Here is a 22,596-nt window from a genome sequence, read left to right on the forward strand (position 1 = left end):
GGAGGCAGGAAGATCAGAGTCAAAAGAAGATGGACCATGCAGGCAGAGGTTGAAGTGATGCATATTAAAGACAAGAAGTGTCCTGGAGCCAAGAATGCAGACAGCCTCTAGAAGCTGGAGAAGACATGGAAACTGATTTCCCTGTGAAGCTCCCAGAGGGTGACCAGCCCTGCTAACACCTTGATTTGAATAGCCTTGGAAGACCCATTTTGAACTTCTGGCCTCCAGAACTTCAAGAGAATATACTTGTGTTGTCTGAAGGAAATTGGTTTGTGGTAATTTGTTACAGCAGCCAAAACAAACTCATACAGATGGCATCCCCTAACCTAAGGACAGCTGGCCACACCCACAATGGTCATCTGGTCAGTAAACTAGTGTTTAGAAGAAGGGGAACAGCTAATGTTTCCTGTGTATTTAAATGGAGAGTCAATAAAGCATATGAGAGTTAGAAGATAGGAAGGAACGTTTTCCACTTAAGTTAGAACTTATTTGTCACTGGCCATGACAAGGACAGAAAGGGAGTTTTCTGGGAGAAGAGGTGAGCGTTCCAGTTGCAGCTCCCAGCTCCTGGATGGTAGTCCTGTAGGCTTGGGTCCCCTCCTAATCATGGAAACATAATACCCGGCTGGTGGTGGCAGGGATTGGAGCCACAGTGCAGCTGAGCTGGGCCCAGAGCCATGACCAGGGGCTCTTGGATCTTGGGAGCCGTTCATTGGGGCTTAGCTCTAAGTCTACAAGACTCCAGCGCCCAGACCCCAGACCAGCACCCCTCCTAAGACTCACATATTGTTTCTTGTGACCTACAAACCTGGAGGGACAACTGACCAGCCCAGCACAAGGAGATAGAGAGCACCTAGGAAAGTTCTTTGTTCTGCACCCAAGGAGGGGCTCAGTGCAGGGCGATGCTGGGGAGGGAGGGAGTAGTCGAGTAGTCGGGTGAGCGGGTGAGCAGGGAGAGGACCGGTGAGCGGGCGGAGAGGGGCCTGGTGAGGTGAGGCGCAGAGGGCGTGCCCTCCAGTTCCCACCCCGGGGAGCTCCTAGGACGCACGGAGCCAGAAGCCAGCGGGATGGAGCCGGCACAGGACCTGGGACTCGGGGACTCCACTCTGCACCGCTGCCTGGACGGCGAGTTCTGGAGCCTCAAGAACGAGCTGCGCAGGCTTCTGGGCGGCTGCCCGCTCTTCGGGCACAGGTACTGCCCGTGATCGCAGCCCCTGTCAGCGCGGTGTCCCCTCAGTCCCCAGGGCGTCCCAGTGGCAAGTTCCGCGCGAGGGCGGCGTGAAGTGTGCCTGCGTGAAGTGTGACAGACCTGATCGTCACCTCTGCAGATGAGGGGCTTCCCTCCCCCACGTGTCAGGGAAGAGTGGGGGCGAAAGGTGGGCGCCGCGCACCTTGCGCCGCAGTGACTGGCGCTCCGCTGAGTGGAGGGAAGGACTGGCCTAAAGGATTCTAAACCTGCTTCTCAGAGTCCCCACCCCGCCGTGTCCTACCCCTGGTGAGCACAAGGGGTAAGAAAAGGAGATGGTGTGGGCCGCAGGGATGGACTGGCCCTGCCAGGGCGTGCCTCGGGTCAAGGGCTGAGGACTCCCAGTGCCCCCCGGAGTACTGTGTGCAGAGTGGGCAGCTGGACAGCAGCACGTGTACTCTGGTTATAAGGGGCGAGGGGTTAGGTTCTACAATGTCATTTGATGCCACCAGAGCCCTGAGAGGTGGGCAGGAAGTTTCGTGCAATTCATTTTGGGTGGAGAAAATGGCTCAGTTACTGGCAAGTCCAGACCAGAACTCGGCACTGCCTCCTGTGGGCTCTATTTTCTCCTGTGCCCTTTGGGGCAAGGGGGCTGGCTCCTTTCAGGGGTCTGAAAAGACCAGCTAGAGCCATTTCAGAGTTTTAGCATAACAAATGTCACTATGAGGGTGAAGAGTGAAACTAGGGGTCGAAATGGAGCGAATTATATTCCACGCGTGTAGGAATATGTGAAATCCACGTTACTGCGCAGCTCTAACAGACCCAAACTGGACATGTCGCTGTGTTGGCTGAGTGGCTCACGGCCAGTTAGCGCATGTACAGGTTCTCTCTTAAGAAAGTGCTGGGCTGACAGGGAAGGAGATGGCTTGAGTACAAGTCAACGTGTCCCTGGAGAGGAATATGTGTTCCTGCATGAGGGTCACCCAGAAGGGAGGTGGGAGTTTCAGGGAGTTGAAAGTGGGAGGTGTAGGATGGGTATGTCCTTGAGGGTCTCCCCACACATAGTTTTTAAAGTCATGGTTCTCAAAGTGCGTTGCTAGTTTCCACGGGGTACACAAGACCCTTTAAGAAGGTTCACCAAATTCAAACTTATTTTTACAACTGTTACTGGCTTTTTTCAGTTTCATTCTTAAACTATTGTACAGTGGCAGCTTCCAGAGACTACATGATGCATAGTTTTCCAGCAAATTAAACACAGGAGCAGAGACTGAGACCCCAACTGCCTTCTGTTAAGACAGACATTAAAGGGAAATATATCTTACTTTTGTTTTGCTTTGGAAAATAGTTATTTTCAGACACACTTAATGGACCTATTGTTACTTACAAATGATTTAAATATTTGAAAAAAAAATGTAATGATTTCAGAGCTCTTTGGGGACTAAATTTGAAGGGTGTGAAAGCCCTCTCTGCCTATCTGCTTCTACACTCCTTAATGTGTTCCTGGGCTACTGCCTCTTTGCCCTTTCAAGTTAAATAACTGCAGTTTAAAATATGGGACAGAATTCAAAGATCCAAGATACTGATTTTGGCCAAGTAGAAGGCACTTCCTAGTGACCTAATACCACCTCAGTGCAGGGACCCAGAGAAAGGCAGCCAGCCTAGCATGCAGAGCCTGGTTGCTGAGCCTGTGTGACCACCACTGGCCACTGGGGGACTTCCCCCTCACTGGGCTCACGGCTGCTGGGTGTGGCTCTGTGGTAGAACACTTGCCTAGCCTGCAGGAGACAGAGGGTTCCATTCCCCTGCACCTCAGAATGAGGAGAGTATCTGTCCTGGTAGGTCATCATGAGCGTAGACGAGGAACTGTTGAGGAGACACACTGGCTGCATATGATAAGGGGAAAAAAAAAAAAAAGGAAAAAGTCATCTTGTTACCTTAACAAACACTTTGCCATTCTTTCTATTTCTTGTTTACTTACTTCATGATTTCAGAGTTGTAGTAATAGCATAGACATTTCATATTCTTTTTTCCCCAAATGGTTAAAGATTCTGATATCTATTTGATATCAGAAAAACTTTGTCATGAAAGTTTGAAAGTTCACATTGTACCTCAGGTTCCTCTCCAGATTAGAAGATAGTGATCTTACCTCTGGATGTATTAACATCTTGCTAATGTAAATGCCCACAGAAGGCCAGAAATAAACTGGACCACTCCCCAGACCAGGGAAGGCCTTCTGCGGTTAGTCCCCCCACACCCCAATGGGCCTTTGAAGTTATGAGGGTGTTGGGGTGTGGTGTGGCGGTGTGTATATAGTGGAAATCTTGAACAGGGTCAGCCACTCTCAGGACATGAGAGCCCAGGAAACAGTTTCCTTCCCAAAGAAAAGAGGTGGTGAAATTTCTTTTGCATACCTGCCCTCCTTCCTTCCAGCAAGGGTTTGTTCCTAGGTTGCTCCCAGAAACTCTGTGGTCACAGCCCAGGCCCCCCTCTCGGGATTCTTCTCCCCTTTCTCAAAGATTAGCTTACCCTCACTTTTTTCTGTTAGCGTGTCCCCCAGACTCTGGGACTGTCCCAGCTTGCTGAGGGCCATCCTACCCTATAATGCATACAGTGAGAGTGTACTATTTGCCCCAACAACAGGAGGGTGACTTAAGGGCTTGCTATGGTTTGGATGTGGTTTCTGTCCCTATGGACTCATGTATTGGAAGCTCAGTCCCTAGCTGAGAGGTGGTGGGGTCTTGAAGAATACTTGAAAAACTTGGTTATGATTTCCAATGGTATAGATATAATAGATATAACACACCAACTAAAAGCTCTTTGGGGACCTAGTGGGAGGTCACAAGACTGGCCCCTCCCCATTCTCTGATTTCCTTCTTTCCATGGGATCTCTTCTCCCATTGTGACGCCATCCACCATGAGATCTTCTCCAGACCTGAGCAGAAGCCCATGCCAGGCCTTGAGTTCCAGAACTATGAGCCAAATCTCTTTTCTTTTACAAAGTTCCCAGCTTCAGTTATTTCGTTATAGTAACAGAAAATGGCCTGATACAATGCTCCCATCAGGATTTGTAGGGAATGTGAAAACCAACATCACAAGATTGGCTTTTTGAAACATTTTTTACTTTTTTTGTTGAACAGAAGTTCTCATAAGGCTGGTGAGTGGGCATGCTCGGGTACAGGCATGCTCATATACGGGAGTGGCACACATCCCTCAGTGGAACAACTTAAAGAGCCCCTTTAATGTTTCCCTTCCCTGAGATCTTTCCATGCCCTTCCTCAAGATTCCCCTCCCCTTCTCCTGGCAGCTCCCTCTCCCCTTCTTTCTCCTCATTCCCTTCTCTTTCCTTCCCAAGAGCATTTGAACTTATCTTTTAACTTTTCCTGTTCAGCTTATTCCTTTAGTCTTGTTTATCCATGCAAGTGCTTCATGAACACATTCTCACTATGAAGAGTCAAATAATAGGGAAAATTTGAAAGTTTCCTAAAATGTTCCCTCCTCCAACCCTTTTTTTTGTTGTTGTTGTGGTGGTGGTGGTGGTAAAATACACATAACTTAAAATTTACCATCTTCACCATTTTTAAGGGCACAGTTCAGTGGCATTAAGTACATTCATAGTGCTGGGCAGCCATCACCACCATCTCCAGGACTTCCCAAATGGAAGCTTTGTACCATGAAACAAGGGCTTCCTGTTGCCTCTACCCCAGCCCCTGGCAACCATAATATTACTTTCTTTCTCTTTGAATCTGACTATTCTAGGTCCCTCCTCTCTAGGAATCATACAGAACTTGTCCATTTGTAGAAGGTTTGCTTTACTTTCCATAATGTCCTCAAGTTTCATCCATATTGTATCATGTCAGAAATCCTCCCTCTTTGAGGCCAAATACTATTCCATTGTGGGTACATGTCTCATTTTGCTTGTGTGTTCATCTATTGGTAGATATTTGGTTCCCAAACCACTTCTAATCTATTTGCATATTTGTAGGAACTTTTTAACTTCTGAGTTCTGATACACATGTGGACATTATTTTGTTATATTAAACAGGATCTTACTATGTGTCCTTTCTTCATTGATGTAATGTGTGAACATACCTAATAAATTATACTGAGTTTGTAATGAAAATGCCCTTCACCTGCCAGACCCCTCTCTATTTCATTTCCTTTCCTCTTGGGTAACCACTTTAATTCTTTCCTATTATTCCTATGTTCTTTAATTCCGTATTCCTAAGTAATTGCTTGGATGAGCACTTTAAAAAATATTTTTGGTGCCAGGAATTGAACCCAGGGCCTCAAGACTACTAAGCACATAGTCAACCATTAAGCTAAACCCCTGTGCCTGTCTCTTTTTGATTATAAAACTGTGTTTCTGTCACAGAAAATGAAGATTTCTCACTATAACTTATTCTCTGAAGATCAGTGTACTGCTATTTTTACTTATATCATACCCAGACTTAGATTATTATGACCATATAAATATTATTCCTAGCCAGTCCCTGGTACACCATATTTCATTCCTTTCTGTCATAACTTTTTCATTTCTTTCCCTGGAGATAGCCATCATGCCCTTTATCCATTTGCTTAGTTTTCTATACATGCCTCACTTACTGACTCCCACACTAGACACATCTGTCACAATTGCACTCCCCTCAGTGTGGTCAGACCTGTCAGGTAATCCCTGTCCTGCTCCCTCCAGCCCCCTGTGGACTCATGCATCCTGGAGCTCCCCTTCTGTGGCCTTCAGTCTGGCCTGGCTGTTTCTGTGTCTTTCACATCACCTTCCCAACTGCCTTTGCCTCTCCTCTGTTTCCCCAGGATTTCTCTTTCCTAGTTACTCTTTGGGGAAGAATAGAGATGTCTACAGATTCTTTAATACTACTACTCTTGAGAGGTGTGATTTGTCCCTTCTTCTTGAATAGGTCATGGCTTTGCCAACAGAATGTAGCTAAAGTGAGAGTGCTCCAGTTTCCAAGCTCAGATCTGAAGAGACAGATACCTCTCATTTCCTGTTTCTTGAGGCTGTCCCTGAGCCACCATGCTATGAAGAAGCCCAAGCTGGTCCACCTCTCACTTCCTGTCTCTAGAGGTTGGCGCTGAGCTGCCATGCTTCTGAGGAAGCCTAAGCTGGTCCTTGTAGACAGGACACATGGAGAGAGGTAAAGAGATGCTAACATTCCCATCTGTTCCAACCCCTCTTATTTCCTGTTCAGGTTTCTCATAGGAAAAGTAGAAAACTAAAATAACAACTCATTGTTGTTTTAAGCCATTAAGCTTTAAGGTACATTCCTACACAGTCAAAAATAACCAGAACAACTCTCATCAATTAACTTAAGGAGAAAGGTATACCTATGAATTTTTTTTTGAGACTTTTGAGATTTTTATGTCTGAAAATGTTTACTGTTCAATCAACTGAAAGTTTATCTGGGTAGAGGATTCTAGTTTGGAAATAAAATTTCCTTCAGAATTTGAAAGGCATCATGCCATTGCTTTCTAGTATCCAAAATTACTAGTAAAAAATCTGACTCCTCCTGGTCTATGACTTGTAACTATGACATGTTTTTTCCCCTTCCTTCTGGAAGCTTCTTTTTAGTAATGGTGTTATAGAATTTCATGAGGGGGTGGTTTGACCCCTCTTTCTCTCTTCATTGTGTTGAGCATGCTGTGGTCACTTTTAATAAGAAAACTCATGTTCCTGACCTATCTACATTGTTCTCTTATCTAGGGCTACTTTTGCTCAAATGTTGGGACCCCTGGGCTTGTTCTCTAATTTTCTTATCTCCTCTTGCTTATTGTCCATCTCTTTATCTTTCGCACTACTTCCTGGGAGATTTTCTCAACTGTATCTTCCAACTCTTCTTCTTCTTCTTTTTTTTTTTCCCTTAGTATTAGAGATTGAACTCAGGGGCACTCCACCACTGAGCCACATCCCCTACCCTATTTTGTACTTTATTTAGAGACAGGGTCTCATTGAGTTGCTTAGAACCTTGTTGTTGCTGAGGCTGGCTTTGAACTCACGATCCTCCTGCCTCAGCCTTCTGAGCTGCTGGGATTACATGTGTGTGTCACCACGCCTGGCTTCCAACTCTTATGTTTTAGTGTCTGCTATCATATTTTTAATTTTCAAAAGTGTTTTTAAAATTCTTTGTTCCCCTTTTAAGTAGCATCTATCCTTGTTTTCTGGTTATAAAGTATCTTGTTTTTGAGAATAGTTGATGGTAATGTTTTAAATTTGTTCTTTTTTTTTTTTTTTAAACACATGACCATAGAATGTTCAATGCTAATTTTTGTGGTCTTCCCTCTTATTCTTCACTTTGCCTCTGGTTCCTTTGAGTTCCTTTTCCCTGTTGTTCTTTTCCCCTCTGTATTTTGTTCAGGCTTTCATTGAATGTCTAGTCAACATTGAATATTTGTTCATGACTTGAGAAACACGAATAAAATGAGTCCAATGCTGACTGCTGGCCACAGACTTTCTTGACACAGAGGAACCTCCTTTGGTGGATCAGGATTAGTGCTTTCTTTTGGACAGGGCTAATTTCTCCAGTGGTGAATCCGCTGGTCTCCTGAGAGACTGTGAGTAGATGACAAGGGACAAGCCCTAATCCTGGAGCCTGGGATCTTGGAGATGAGCAAGGGAAAGGATAGTGTGTGGGCTCCTCCATTCATGACTTCAGGCTGGTCAGAAAACCGTGCTCCTTTCTTGAGACACTGGGTTTCTTTTCTGGGCTGTGAGGAAAGCATGCCTTTCTCTGGCTTGTAGATGGCCGTCACCCTGTCCCCCACCCCTGTGTCTTCATGACATCTTCCTTTGTGCCTATGTGTTCTCATATCTCCCTTTCTAGAAGGATACAGTCACATTGAGTTGGGGCTCACCCTAATGAACTCACTTCAACTTGTTTACTTCTGTAAAGACTGTCTCCAAATCCAGTCATGTCCTGAGGGACCAGGGGCTCGGGGTTCACAGCATATGAACTTGGGGCATGGGACACACTCGAACCCATAACAGGTGATAAGTATCGCAGACAAAGAACAAGAACTTGCGTGCGTCTGTGTGTGTGTGTGGGGGGCGGTAAAATGCAGTTTTATAAATTTAAGTAGAAACCCCTTACCTTTGACCTCAACTGGAAAGCCATTTCTTTAGAAATGCTGGATCCCCAGCCTAGCCCAGGCTGCCATCAAACAGGATTTCAAAGAATGCCTGCTGAGTCAGTGGGCAGGGCTGGGGCCAGAAGGGATGCCTAAGGAGCCACCTCACACCAGCCTCACATAGATCCCTCTATAGATCTCCCTCTATGCTGCTGTGTGCAGTGCCCTGAAGCATGGTGAGGGAGTAGGGGGCTGGGGGTATTCCACTCTCTGCTACCAGGAGTAAGAGAGGAGGGCACACAAGGATTCCTGAACACTTTCTTGTTAGTTCGTTTCATGAGCCTGCAAGGACGGTGTTTTTCCAGGTCCTTCTCAGACTCTGTGACTCCTGCCTGTGTATCAGAGATACATTGGCTTCTTCTCCTTCTCCTTCTTCTTCTTATTTTTGGTACCTGGGATTGACTCAGGGGCACTCAGCCACTGAGCTACATCCCCAGCCCTATTTTTGTATTTTTTTTTTAGAGACAGAGTCTCACTGAGTTGCCTAGGGCCTAGCTAAGTTTCTGATGCTGGCTTTGAACTCACCATCCTCCTACCTCAGCCTCCTGAGCCACTGGGATTCACGTGTACACTACCACACTCAGCTTAGCTGGACTTTTGATCCTGGAAGGAAACAGTGGGGGGGGGGGGGCGGGGAAAGGGTCTTAGGATTGGGAACAGCTGCTTCTGTCTTCTCTAGGGTGTATATCCATCCACTAAAATGATGATACATAGGTTAAAAAGAAGTCACACAAGAACAAAGCATGTTTTTGATATGGGAAATTCCATTTGGCTCTTCAAATATCTGGAAGCAGCTCCTCCCTGGTCCAGGTACAAACAGTCACAGGACTGCTGTATGCTTTCTTTACCACGTGACTTACTGAAGAGCACTGCCAGCCTCTTATAGCTCTACCTTCAACCTTAAAATAATTGCTTGCTAGAAAAAGTGTTGCTAACTGTGCAAATGGACCATTTTCTTTGCCTCCCCTCCTCCTGGGCAAGAAGTTCTAGGTCTGCTGGAGGAGGAGAAAGTCCCCATGCCCCTCAATGTCTTGGGACCTGATGTTCCTGAGTGGCAGAGCTCCTGGAAGGCCTTCTTACTCCAACCACTTCTATAATGTGGGCATTGAGAAGGAAAGAAGGCAGGTGATGGGGAAAACTCCCAGTTTTCTTTTGCATCATATTGAAGCTTGGGGCTTCCCCATCCTCTCAGTAAGGATAACACATACGAAGATCAACTCAAAAATGGATTGGAATTCATGTGTAAGACTTGAAATTGTAACTACTAGAAGAAAGCAGGGGAAAGGTTTCTTCATGTTGGTTTTTTAAACAGGCAGCAAACCCAAGAATAAACACTTGGAATTGCTTCAAACTATCTGTGAACCACACTCCTGGGAAGGGGTTAGTACTGAAATTGTGTAAGAAACTCAAATAACTCAATTGTAAGAAAACAGACAACCCAGTTCAAGCAGAGACAAAGATCCTGACCAGGTATTTCTCAAAAGAAGACCCACAAATGGCAAGCAGTATTGAAAATATTGCTCAACTTCATTAATCATCAGAGACATGCAAATTAAAACCATAATGAAATTTAATCTCACACCTGCTAGAAGGGCTCTTGCAAAACAGACAAAAGTGTTGGTTCCTCACCCAAACTAGAGGAATCTCTCCGCCACACAGTTGGTGGGAATATAATGGCTGTGCAAACAGTATGGGGGTTTCTCAACACATTCAATATAGAACTACCAGCAATTTCGCTTCTGGGCATATAGCCAAAGACAATGAAATCAGTATGTTCCAGAAATATCTGCACTTCCACGTCCATTGCAACATTATTCACAATAGTCAAGATGTGGAATCAACGGAAGAGACATTGATGGATGAGTGGATAAAGAAAATGTTTGTCTGTTTACACACACACACACACACAGAAATACTATTCAGCCTTTAAATAGAGGGAAATCTGTTGTTCATAATGACATGGCTGAACTTGGAGGACATCGTTAATAAACCAGGTACAAAAAGACAAATAGTTCATGATCTCACTTATAGTGGAATCTAAATAAAGTTAGCCTCGTGGGAAGCAGACAGCAGAGTGGTGTACCAATAGCTGGGGTGGTGGTGTGCTGAGAGCCATAGCCCAGTAGGAATGATGCATGGGATTTTTGGTTGAGAGGTGCCACCAGCAAGCTATTGAGATGATAATGGTTATGTTAAGATGTGTATTCAATTGGATATTAGACCCCTGCCTTCCCGTGGTACCGGAGAGTTTCCATTGGTTGGGGAAGTGTGGGAGGAGGGATTTCCGGAGGAGGGATTTCCTGTTGGTGTGGTGTGTCCCAGGAGAAGGCCTCCTGCGTGGTGTTCGCAGGAGTTTTGGAAATAAAGTTTGAAAATAAAGTTTGGAAATAAAGCAGGAGCTTGAGTGGCTCATGATTTTGTGCCCAGCCAGACTGCGGCAGTGGTGGGCCGAGGACTGGGGAGATGTTAATCAAAGGATACAAAAGCTCAGTTAGACTGCAGAAATAAGTTCAGGAAGTCTATTGTACAACAGAGTGACTATAGTTAATATTAAAGAATTATAGACCATATATAGCTTATTGTATACAGTTGTGTGTTGTATACAATAAATTGCAAAAGGAGTAAATTTAAATGCTCTCACTATAAAAAAGTAATAAGTATATGGGGAATGATGTGTTCATCAGCTCAATTTGGCCATTTCATAATGTGTATGTATATCAAAACATCCTATTGCATACCATAAATATATATCATTATTTATGTGAATTAAAAAATGTATCAAGCATCTAGTCTGTGCCAGACATTCTTTTTAGGGTATTAACTGTTTTGTTCTTCTGACACCCCTAGGAAGCTGGCCTTTTCCAGGTCTGCAGGTGAAGGAAGGGAGCCATACAGGTGTTGAGTAACTTGCCCCAAGTCACCAGCAGGTGGGGAGAGACAGGGCCAAAGGGCAAAGGGCATGTTCTGGACCAGAGTCCCCCCTCCACCACTAGGCTGCCAGTCCCTTGGGCTGTGTTTTCCTAGGTCCCTCCCAGGGCAGTAGGGACTGTGACGAGTGTGTTGGGTTTTCAGGGTAAATGAAGATGCTACTGGAAGTTATGGCTTCTTGGGGTATTCAGTGGTCACTCCATGAGGAAAGTCTTGCTCCAAATACCAGCAGGCCCACTGAGAAATGTGGGTGTGCCCAGCTTGTGTACAGGGAACCCGCAGATGACGTGCCAGCAGTAGGTCCTCAGGGAGATGGTTCCCCGCCTCCTCCCTCCGCCCCCTTCTCTCTGCTTTCCTTTTTCCTTCTCTCTTTCTGGGACGAGCTGAAACTCACGTAGCACACGACAACTATTTTAATGCGTGCAGTTGAGTGTCATTTAGTATATTCACAGTGTCGTGCAACCATCACTTCTCGCTCATTCCAAAATAGTTTTATCACCCCAAGAAATGTCCTGTGACTGTAGATAGCCACTCTCTGTTCCTTATTCACTCTGCCCACGGGAGCTGCTCCTTCCTGTCTCTGGGGCTTTGTCTGTCCCGGACATGTCGTGTAAAAGGTCACAGTAGGGTCATGATTGTGTCTGGCTTCTTTTCCTGGCATAATGTCTTTGAGGTCCGTTTAGGGTGGAGGCCCTCCACCCGTCCCAACTGTGTCACATCAGTGCTTCCTTTCTTTTATGGTTGAATGATATTGCAGATAATTTCCTATCTTTAAAAACACACCTTTGTGTTTCTCCCCAAATTACTTCAATCCTGTCTGGTTTGTTCTGTCCCAGGCCACGTGGGGAGGGACAGTAGGTCTGGGCCTTTGGCTACCCGATCACTACTATTTCTTCTAGTATATTCCTTCTTAAAAAACAGTCACAACAACTGTTCTGATTTATTTCCCCTGAATTTACTAATTTTCCATAAGTTACATTACGCCATGAGAGTCAAGGATTTGAAAACAGCCCAAGTTGAGGGTGAGGAGGGCTGCACGGGGACACTGGGGTGCTTCTGGGCCTCTGGGTCACTGGAATCCAGGGTTGTTGGGGATGGAGGTAGGGCTGAAGGGCAAGTGAGAACTTTGTACCCTTCTCTTCAGGTCACCCAAGTTCCCTGTGTTCTCACTCAAGCTTGAAGAGTTTCTCCCAGCCCTCTGTTCTTTGGGTGCCACCCTGAGAAGCCCCACACTGGCTTTCTCTGGTGGCTTTGGCAGCAGCCACATCACCCTGTGGAGGATTCATGTCCTCCAAGTGCCCCTTTGTGGGCCCGCGAGGACGGGGAGGTGAGCCCGTGGCGTGCGCCGGTGCTGTTGTGGCTTTCCGAGTCTGTGTCTGGTTCTTTGAGGACAAGGGATGCCCAAGATTTGGACTTTCCTCTTATGACCGTGAGCCACCAGTGAGTATGTGCGGTACCTGCCCCGAAGAGCTCTCGTACTGTGAGAGTGGAATGGCTTCTGGTCATTCAACTGAGAGAGAATAATGTCCGTTGTTCTCTTCGTTGGGAGACGTGAGAGTGTTCTTTGAAACACGTGGAATGAGCACATAGCTAGAACACTGGACACCTTGGAAGGACCCAGAAGGCCTGTGGGTGACCGGGTGAGAGTCTAGTTCCTGTGGGAGAGTGTGGTCCTTTAGGGAGAAAACAGGTCGGGACAAGTCCTTTGTTCCTCTGAAGAACCAGGACTTTGAGGGGTGAGAAGGAAGTGTGGCCATTCTGTATGAATGTGATGTGAAAGTCCCCCTCTTTTCTCCCACCTGTTCCTCCTCTGCTCCCACCAGTGAGATCCAGCCAGCTGACCGGCCAGCACAAGGACACTTCCTGGCCTGCCGCTAGGTATCCTCTTGATCCTGTTAGGGACTCTCTTCTGCTGGTGAGTTCCTGAGGTGGAGGTTACAGGGCTGCAGGACTTCTCAGAGGCTGACCCTGCAGTAGAGAATGTTCCACCCCCAGGCCTTGCCTCCTCCACCCCCCCAGCCTGCAGGCAAAGCACCCTGGCAGGTGGGGAGGGAGGGAGGGAGGGGGAGAGCCAGCTTGATCACTTGCCTGTGAAAGGCACTGCACCTTCATGGGGCTCTAACCCAAGGCATGGAGGTGGGGGCATGATTTTAAAAATTTATTTGATTATTAAAGATAGTGATAAAGGAGAATCATTGTGGTAAAAAAAGAAACACAGAGAGAGGACAGATGGCTGAGAGGTGGGATCTGCAGGACCTGATACATTATGTTTACTATAAAATTGTTATGAATTATGTTCTGACTTAATGTGAGAACTCCCTTCAAGAAGACGGTGGCGCAGTCCTAACCCTTTGCCTTCCCACGAGGCGAGGTGCTGGTTAAGTCAGCATCCATCTTCACACCCGCCCCCTCCCAACATTCTAGGTTTTCATTTGGCCACACACCATTCTCTCACAGGTTGTACGATTTGAAAGGCAGCCAGTCATCTCACCTGCCTTGTCATAGGGAGCTCTGCCCACTGTCCCCCAGCCCAGAAGCCACTGTGAGCATGGCTACCCACTGGCCACAGGAGATGGTTTAAGAATAGTCATTTGACCTGATTTTGACCAATGAATTATGAGGAGAGGTTTTATGACTGCTCCTGGGAAAGGGGCTTCCTTGCTTATTGGAGAGATCTGTCATTTGGGACAGGGTGGAGTTTGAATGTGAAATTAGCTTTGGTGCCGCCATTCTGTCACCATGAGGGAAGCCAGCTTTAGGAGGAAGTGACCCACAGAAGGGAGCAGGGACACTACGTTTCGAGGACACCCTTGAGCCACAGACTCAAGCCTGCCCCGAAGCCTGCCCCAAGTCTGGCCTCCCCAGCTGTGTGAGGAAGCAAGTTCCCTTGACAGTGAAGGTGACTGTAAGATGATTTTCCTTTGCTTGCCCTCTACAGTGGCATAAGTCATGGCTCTTGGGGCAGAGTCAGAAATACAGCTCACTTTGGCTTCAGGTCTGGAGGCTGGAGGCCATCTGCTTTGGTGGCACTGTCAGGGATCCCCAGCTCTGGGATGCAGGCACCTGCCCAACAGCTCCACAGCCAGGCAGGAAGGGAGCAACCCTCTGGCCGTTGCCTTTCATTGACGTGGTCACTGCAGACAACTGCAAGGACTGTGCACCCTGGAAGGAGTGGGGGTCACCAACCCGAACCTTGTGGTATCAGGAGAGGAAGGGGTGCCTGCTAAAGAAAACTGGAGTGCCATAACTCAGAGCAGGGACAAAGGATGCCTGACAGACCAATGCTTCCCCCTGTCTCCAGATCATTGTAGTCATTGAAATTATGTCACAGGAGAATCTGGGACATTTGCAATTCTGCCTTCACTGGAAAGTTGGGCGAGTTCTGCCACCTTCCCTTGCTGTGACTTTGATCTGAAGATAGCCTGAAAGTTGTGAGAGTCACAGTGGAGTCCTTGTGTCAAACACAAAATGAGTAAAGGAAGCAGGCGGCTGAGAAGGGAGGGCTCTCGGTACACATACCTTTGAGGATAACTATTGCAAAGACCCCTGAAGGGCTTTTGCCCACATATGCCTGTTATAAAAACTTTTGCCAAGGACTTTCCAAACAGCAGCTTGCTACACAAGTTACAAGAACAGCTTGTTGAACAGCTAGCCCGATGCCCAAGAACACTTGCCTGACACATGCCGCTAGGAGGGACTGTCCTCAACCCCTGTGATAAGCTCCTGTGGCAAGTGTCTTTGTTTCAAAATAAATTATGTAGCGACAATGCACTGTTTCTTTTTGCCTTTAAAAGCTCCCTCTTGCCTTAACCTCTTTGGGTATGCCTGTGTGTCCCCATAGCATGAATGTCCCAGGTCACAATCCTCTGCTACTCCCAAATAAACTCAGTACACCTTAGACAGGCTCTCTCCATTTGTATTTAGGTTGACAATGGCAATACATTTGCTCCTTTTGGTGGAGACTCTCTGACTGGTTTTAAAAAGAAAATTCTACCTATATAAGGGACCAGGGTCTCGGTAAAGAGACTAGAGGCCACTGACACCCATTCCTCAAGGATGGCTGCAATTTGGAGGGAGGTGAGCCCATTTTCAGTTGACACTAGTCTAACCATGTTGAGATCATAAAACTCAGAGCTTCTCCTGGGTACCTGCTGTTCAGCCAGAGGAGGGAAACTGTCTGCCCGCTTCTCTCTCCCTGCAAGACAGGTGGGACTCTCCTGCACCTCCTCTCAGTGTGTGTCTTTTGTTGACTGCTATGTGGAGCTTTGCTCTGTTAAGCTCCCTTCAGGGCCTCTTCTTTGCATTCTTTTCATTATAGCATCAGACTGACAGCATGTCCCCTCTTTCCTCTCTGCACACCTGGGGTTTTGCGGTGCCTTCATTCCAGTGGTGGAGAAGGGTCCTGAACATGACGATGGCTGCAAGCAAATGGTGACTGCTTTGCCAGGCAATGGAGAGAGATCAGCATCCCTTCCTAACAGTGCCTTAGGGAACAGGTGCAAATCTGCATCCTGACACTGTCTGTGGACTTGGTGTGGCAGACTTCACTGTAGAGACCCCAGGCCTCAGCTTGCTCTCCCACTCCCTCCCGGGAGCCATGAGGGAATAGTTGGCTTAACCTCTTTGTGGCCCTTCAGAGATCCCAGGCCATGACGTCCAGGTTGTAGCTGGCTCTTGAGGTGATTGCTGTGTCCATCTTCCTACCTCCCACATAACTGTAAATGGAGAAGTAAGTGGACAAGTGACTCTGAAGTTCCAGCAGGGGACCCTGGCTCCTGAGCACGTTGCCTACCTCATGTGAGTGGATTGGTTGTTGAAGATGATGAGTTTCTTGGTCTATTTTCTGTTGCTATAACAGAATGTATGAGAGGAGGTAATTTATGAAGAACAGAAGTTTATTTGGCTCACAGTTCTGGATCCTGGGAGTTTCAAGGGCATGGAGCCAGCACCTGGTGGGGGCTTTTTCACTGTGTTATAACGCTGGGAGGTGGGGCAAGTGTGAAGCTACAGTCTCTCTCCTCTCCTCACAAAGCCATGAATGCCACCCGGCCCCCACCTAACATTCTCTAATCCCAAAGTTCCTCCCTCCAAATGCCTTTATGGAAAATTATGACATATGTTTTTGGGGATTAAGTTTCCAACACAGAAACTTCGGGGGATATGTCTGAACCACAGCAATGAGTTTGCTCTATGGACAGCAGCAGAATTTGTGTATAGTCCTATTCCATCAAGACGTCCTTTGAGTAACTGTCACATTTACAGTACAACCGGCAATAAGGAGCGCACTCACCAGCAGACTTGGCTACCCCATGAGCAGAGCAGAGCTTCAGGCAGGAGCTGAGGCCTGGCTCTAGCCATGGACCCTAGGACCAGGTGTCCCTCCAACACATTAACTGCTGTGCCACACATCCACTTCTGGCTGTTTTTGTTTATTTTTTGGTACAGGGGATTGCACCCAGGGGTGCTTCACCACTGATCTCCATCCCCAGACCTCTCTATTTTATTAAGTTGTGGAGGCTGGCCTGGAACTTGTGAACCTCCTGCCGCAAGCCTCTTGAGTTGCTGGGATTCCAGGTGTGCACCCCTACACCTGGCTTCCTCTTATTTTTACAACTAACCTTACTGCCATTCCAGTCTCAACTCTTCCTAAAGGCATCCTAAAACAAAACCAAGCAAAAATTAAAATACAAAACAAAACAAAACCAAAACCCCTCTCCTTGTTTCAAGGATCAGCCTCCTTTCTGAATCCAACATTGCCCTGGAGGTAAGGACCTGTGTGATGCCCTGGACTGATCAGGAGCTGCCCCTGCGGCTGGCCGTGGAGCCATGTCAGCATGTCAGGGGAGCAAGCGTCCCCAGCAGTATGTGCAGTGACAAACCTCTGCCCACTGAAGAAATATTTTTTGCACTGTTGACGGTTTGTATTTTTGTTGTAGGAGATTGTGTCGTACGCAGCTTCTGCTGGTTTTGTCATGTTTTCCCCTGTGCTTCCTGCCTGCTCCCTTCCAATCCTTTCTATCATCTCCCTACACCCCATTCCTCCTTCCAGGGGACTTCCTCTTTCTGCCCATGACATCTCATTTTTGTTTTCTTTTTCTTTTTTTTCATTGTGGAGGATTGAACCCAGTGCCTCCTGTGGGCTAGGCAAACCTTGAACCACGGAGCTACATTTCCAGCCCTTTTAAAATTTTGTTTGGGGCAGCATCTCATGAAGTTGCACCGGCTGCCTGGACCTTGTGAGCCCCCTGCCTCAGCCTGAGTAGCTGAGATCATAGGTGTTGCAGGCAGGGCCACCGCAGCAGGCCAGAACTTCACGTCTTAGAATGTCATTGTGCTGAGTGCTTTGATTCTCACTTTGCTCTCTGGCTACCCGTGCAGCTCATCCTGACAGAACCAGGTAAAAGTAGACCAAGGCTAGACCAAAGGCTTAGAAACCACACAAATCAACCTCGCCCTCCCCCAGAGGCAGCCACAGCCCTGGGCACTGATGACTTACTGAGAGTGTGTAAAATTTTCTCTGTGTCACACTGAATGGACACCCACCTCTCACTCCTCTGACTCCCATGCAATGTCTGAGCCCTCTGAGGACAGAAACGGCCCAACTTGAGTTCCTAGTGCTCAGCATGGTTCAGGAGTTTAGTGAGACCTCAAGAATGGCGCAAGAGAACAGGATGGGTCCAGCAAGGAAGGCTGGGAGGGGACCTCCCTTCTTCCATGTGCTCCCGAGGGCCAGGAACTCTGGGCACAGGGCTGTGGGCTGGAAGTGCCTCCTGTCGGGATCCTTCCCAGGTAGACCTCTTTTCTTTCCCTTCCTGCTCTCTCTCCGGTCTCTTCTCCTGCTGCCCTTGTAGACTTTGGCAGTTAACAAGTATACAGCTCCCTGGTTGAGTCTTTTCACAACTGAAATTAAACCACAGGCCTTAGAAACCCTCCTTCGCGATTTCTCAGCCACCCTTGCCGTCTTTGACAGTCACCACAAGGTGATTCAGTGGTTTCTGTTTCTGTTCTCAGTTCTCTGGGCCTGTGCATGTGGCTCACGGGGTGGGCTGGGGCTGGGTAGGAGGCTCTGGGACAGGAGGTTGAGTTCTGGTGGTGGCTGTGGTGTTACTAGAAGGCAGATGACTTCTTTGCTCTCTGCTTTTGGGGAATCGTTCTTCATAGCCACCTTTAATTTGCACCTCACTTTGTGATGGAGACTTTTCCCACTGTTTGGTGCTGGTTTGGACCCAGGGCCTCTGCACAGCATGTGCTCCACCACTGAGCTACACTCCCAGCCCTGGAACATCCTCGATTCTTGCTGCTGTCAATAAGAAGAGATTGATGTGGGAGTTATCATGGGCTGATTTGGAGGAATCACCTGAAGCAAAATTGCAAAAGGTACCAGGCAAAAGGGGCAGATTATTAGAGCAAGGTCGTGCTGGGAATCAGGTTGATCTGGGAGTTTTTCTTAATGTTTCACTTCAGAACTTTAGAACACCTTGATGTCTGGAATCACAGGTGGCCAAGGGCTAGGCACCAAGGGTGTTCCTTGTCACGAGAGCATTTAAAGTTGGTGCCTGAAGGTTTGTTTTCCACTAGTCCAAAATTGATTTTTTTTGCTTAGATTTTTAGAAACCAAATGAACATGGTTTTTAAGGGTTTCTAGTTTTTTTTTTTTTTTTAATTTTAATGCACAAAGTTCTTTTTGTTGTTGCTGTTGTGTCTTCTAAAATGGACTTTTTTTAGTTTTTAATTTATGGAAAAATTGCGAAGATAGTTCTGGGAGTTTCCATGTACCTCTCTCCTTTCGTTAACATCTTACATAAGCCCCAGACCATTCGTCAGAAGTAAGAGTGCAGAACTGATCCGATACTACTAATCAACCTCCAGACTTTATGGGTTTCCCTCTTCCTGTCCAGCATCCCACTCAGAACATCAGCTGTGCTGTTGTCACCTCCTCTTTGGTCCTCTGGTTTGTGACAACTCATCACTCTTGTCATGCTCTTCATGACTTGATTCTTCTGAAGGTCAAGTATTTTCTTGGCTGTCCCTCATTTGGGTTGTTTTTGTTTTCCTTATGTCTAAGACTGGCATTGTGAGTTTGGGAAGAAGACCAAGAGGGGAAGTGTCCTCTGGTCCCCCATGGTCTATCACCTACCTGGCTGGTCAGCTGTGAGGTTAACCTGGGTCACTGGGCTATGGTGGTACTTGTCAGGTTTCTCCATTGTAAAGTTACAACCCCCTTCAGGAGGCTCTTAGTCTATTTTATGTTGCTATTAATGCTGTGGACTGGGATATTTATACAGAAAATAAATCTATTTCTCATGTTTGGAGGTTGGGAGGTCCAGGATGGAGGGGCTGCATCTGTTGGTGGGGACTCTATGGAGTCCCAGAACATTGACGGGAGAGACAGAGTAGCTGTGCTGCTGTGGTTTGGATATGGCCCGAGTGTCTCCTGGGTCCATGTGTTGGAGGCCAGGTCCCCAGGTTGATGATATTGGGAGCCGCTGTAGAACACTGAAGATGTGCGGCCTAGTGGGAAGTTCTTAGGTCACTTGCTGCCCTCACAATGGGATTAAGAAGGTCCTCATGCAACCTCTTGGTAGTTCTCCAGAGAGGTTTGTTGTAAGGCCTGAGTCTGGCCCCACCCAGCCAGTACATCTCGTTCCAGATGTGATTGCTTGCTGCCACCCCTGCAGTCTGCCACGAGATGACCCATGGAGGGGAAAGCAGGAGGTGGGTAGGTGTCAGAGTCTATGCTATGCTGGCTGGAATTTGAGCCCCCAAAACTGTGAGCAAAATAAACTTTTTTTCTTCATAAATAGGTAGCCTCAGGTGTTTCATTATAGTGACAAAAAACTGACTAATATACTTGCCAGCTTGGAAGTATATTATATTTACAAAGTCCCTAATGCAATCATGAGAGTCCCTCTCTTTTAACCTCATCTAATCCTAATTACCTCCAAATGCCATTAACATATAACTTTGGGGATTAAGTTTATAGCACATGAATTCTGGGGACACATGCAAACCATAGCAGGAAGCAGGTCACTAAGTATGACAAGAGGACGGGTGGGGGAAGTCACCCTCCCTCAACTGGCTCTGTGTCCTTTGATGTGCCACGTTTGGTCATTAGTTGAACATTCCTCACTTTCTGGAACTGTTAGGTACTCCAGACCTAGCTTGCGTTGTCCTGTCCCTGCCAAAGAATCGGAGCCCCTGGTTCCTTTTAGTTGGAAATTGCATTTAGAAACCAAGATCTGGATGCAGAGGCGTCTCTTACATAACAAAATAACGGCCCTACCGTAATTCCCCTTCTGGTCATCTACTTTTCCCCAGTGCTTTATATTAAAACATTTTAAACATACCGTTAAACTGCAAGACTGACATTCAACATCCACATATCCGACTAAGGTTCTGCCACCAACATGCTACTCTACTGGACCTGTCACACATGTACACTTCCTCCTAGACAATTCAGCATGTGTATCTTTTATGAGACTTCAATATGCGTTCAGGTCTTTTTATTTGTTGAGAAATTTCATATAATGAAATGACAAAAATCTCTTTCTCAGATTTTTGACAAGTGCAGATGTATGGAATCTAAATCCATATGAAAATAAGCCCACTACCATGACCTAGAAAGTTCCCTCATGCCCTTCCCAGTGCATCCCCGCCTCCAGCCCCCTGGGGCACCCACCCTGGTGTGTTTTTATTCTACCACAATAGGTTAGTTTTGTCTGTTTTGAGTTTTGCAGTAACTGGAATCACACACAGTTAGTTCACTTGATGTGTTTTTTGTGACATATTAATTCAATTGGACCCTAAACAGCAATGAAAATGAATGCAGTACAGATGTTAGAGATGACTCTCATTGGTCATGTGTTGTGAAAGAAGCCATCCACAAAATAACACAGAGTGGATAATCCCATTTTTTAATATTCGAAAGAAGTAAAAAATAATTTATGGAGTTGCAAACCAAGGACAGTGGTCAGTACTGGGGAAAACCATAGAGGCTGCGGGATCTAAGAGGACGTTCTGGGCTGGTTGGTGCTGGAAATGCCCTTCCTTGGCATGGTTGGGGGTCACAGTGGGTCTGCTTTTTGGTAATTCCCTGGGCTGGAGCTTTATAACGCATGCCTTCATTCTTGGTGAATCATATTTTATTAAAGAAGTTTTAAAAATAAGATAGTAGCTCCTGCCCATCAGTTTTGTATGTGTGCATGACAATGAAGCGTGCATTATTTATCTATTGCCATATAACAGATTACTTCAGGATTTAGGAGCCCAAGAAGCAACACATACTGCCTAACACAGTGTGTGGGTCAGGAATTCCAGCATCTGGGTAGCTCTGGCACAGGTTGCATTTAGGACTGGAAGATCCTCTGGTAACATGGCTGTTGGCTGGAGTCCTCGGTTCCTCCCCATGGGCCTTCTTCACGAGCCTGCTTGAGTGTCTTCACATCATGGCAACTGGCTTCTTCTAGTAAGTGACCCAAGAAAGCTCCGAATAATGTTTTCTAGTTAAATATAGGGTACCCGTGTGTCTGAGCACATTGTTTTATTGCTAAATCTGTTTGGTGAATAGACTGCAGTTTATTGATGATCTATCTTGTTCTCCTGCTGGTGGACACCTGAGCGGTTTCCAGTTTTTTAAAGTATGTTTTTTAAAAAAATGCATTTTATTTATTTTTATGTGGTGCTGAGGATTGAACCCAGGGCCTTGCACGTGCGAGGCGAGTGCTCTACTGCTGAGCCACAACCCCAGCCCCCGGAACTTTTTAAAATAAAGTGGATATAAGCATTCTTCTATAAGAATTTTTATAACCCTCTCTTAGGTAAATACCTAGGATTGTAATTGTTGGATCACAGAGTAGTGTTATGAAACCTGTTGGATCTCTTTCCAAAGTGGTTGCGCCATTTTACATTTTCTTGACAAGGTATGAGAGTTCGCAGTGTTCCACATCCGTGCCAAAATTTGATGTTGTCACTTTTAAAAAATAAGTTTTGCCATTCAGGGTGGGTGTGTGCTGGTACTTCATGGTGGCTTTAACTTGCATTTCCATGATGCCTGGTTGTGTTCAGTACTTTCTTGTGTGCTTGGTGGCCATTTGTATACTCTTTTTTTGTGAAGCATCTCTCTTCAATCTTTTGGAGCACCCTCCCCCACCCCACCCTGTGTATGTGTGTAGTTCTGTGGAATTTTATCCCCTGTGTAGTTTTGCATAATCATCATGATCAGAGTCAATGGCACCATGGAGAATCTTCCTTGTGCTTCTCTTGCAGAGTTAGACCCCTCCACAGTCACCCCCTGGCAGCCACTGATAAGTTGTACATTACTATAATTTTGTCATTGTGAGAATGTT

The 22,596-nt window shown here is 46.5% G+C and overlaps 1 protein-coding gene across 1 annotated transcript in view; it reads left to right on the forward strand.

Annotated features, from left to right (window-relative positions):
• The first annotated feature begins 963 nt into the window (after nucleotides 1-963).
• The window catches only part of Acoxl (acyl-CoA oxidase like), a 326,620-nt gene continuing 304,987 nt past the window's right edge, over nucleotides 964-22,596 (forward strand). The window contains 1 exon segment of the mRNA XM_046462815.2: nucleotides 964-1,192. Within this exon segment, the coding sequence (XP_046318771.1) occupies nucleotides 1,068-1,192 (125 nt within the window). The 5' untranslated portion in view covers nucleotides 964-1,067.

This window comes from Marmota monax, unplaced genomic scaffold (genome assembly GCF_021218885.2).
Source record: "Marmota monax isolate L192 unplaced genomic scaffold, Marmota_monax_Labrador192_F-V1.1 WCK01_AAM20220418_F8-fsc00245, whole genome shotgun sequence".
NCBI classification, from domain to species: domain Eukaryota; kingdom Metazoa; phylum Chordata; class Mammalia; order Rodentia; family Sciuridae; genus Marmota; species Marmota monax.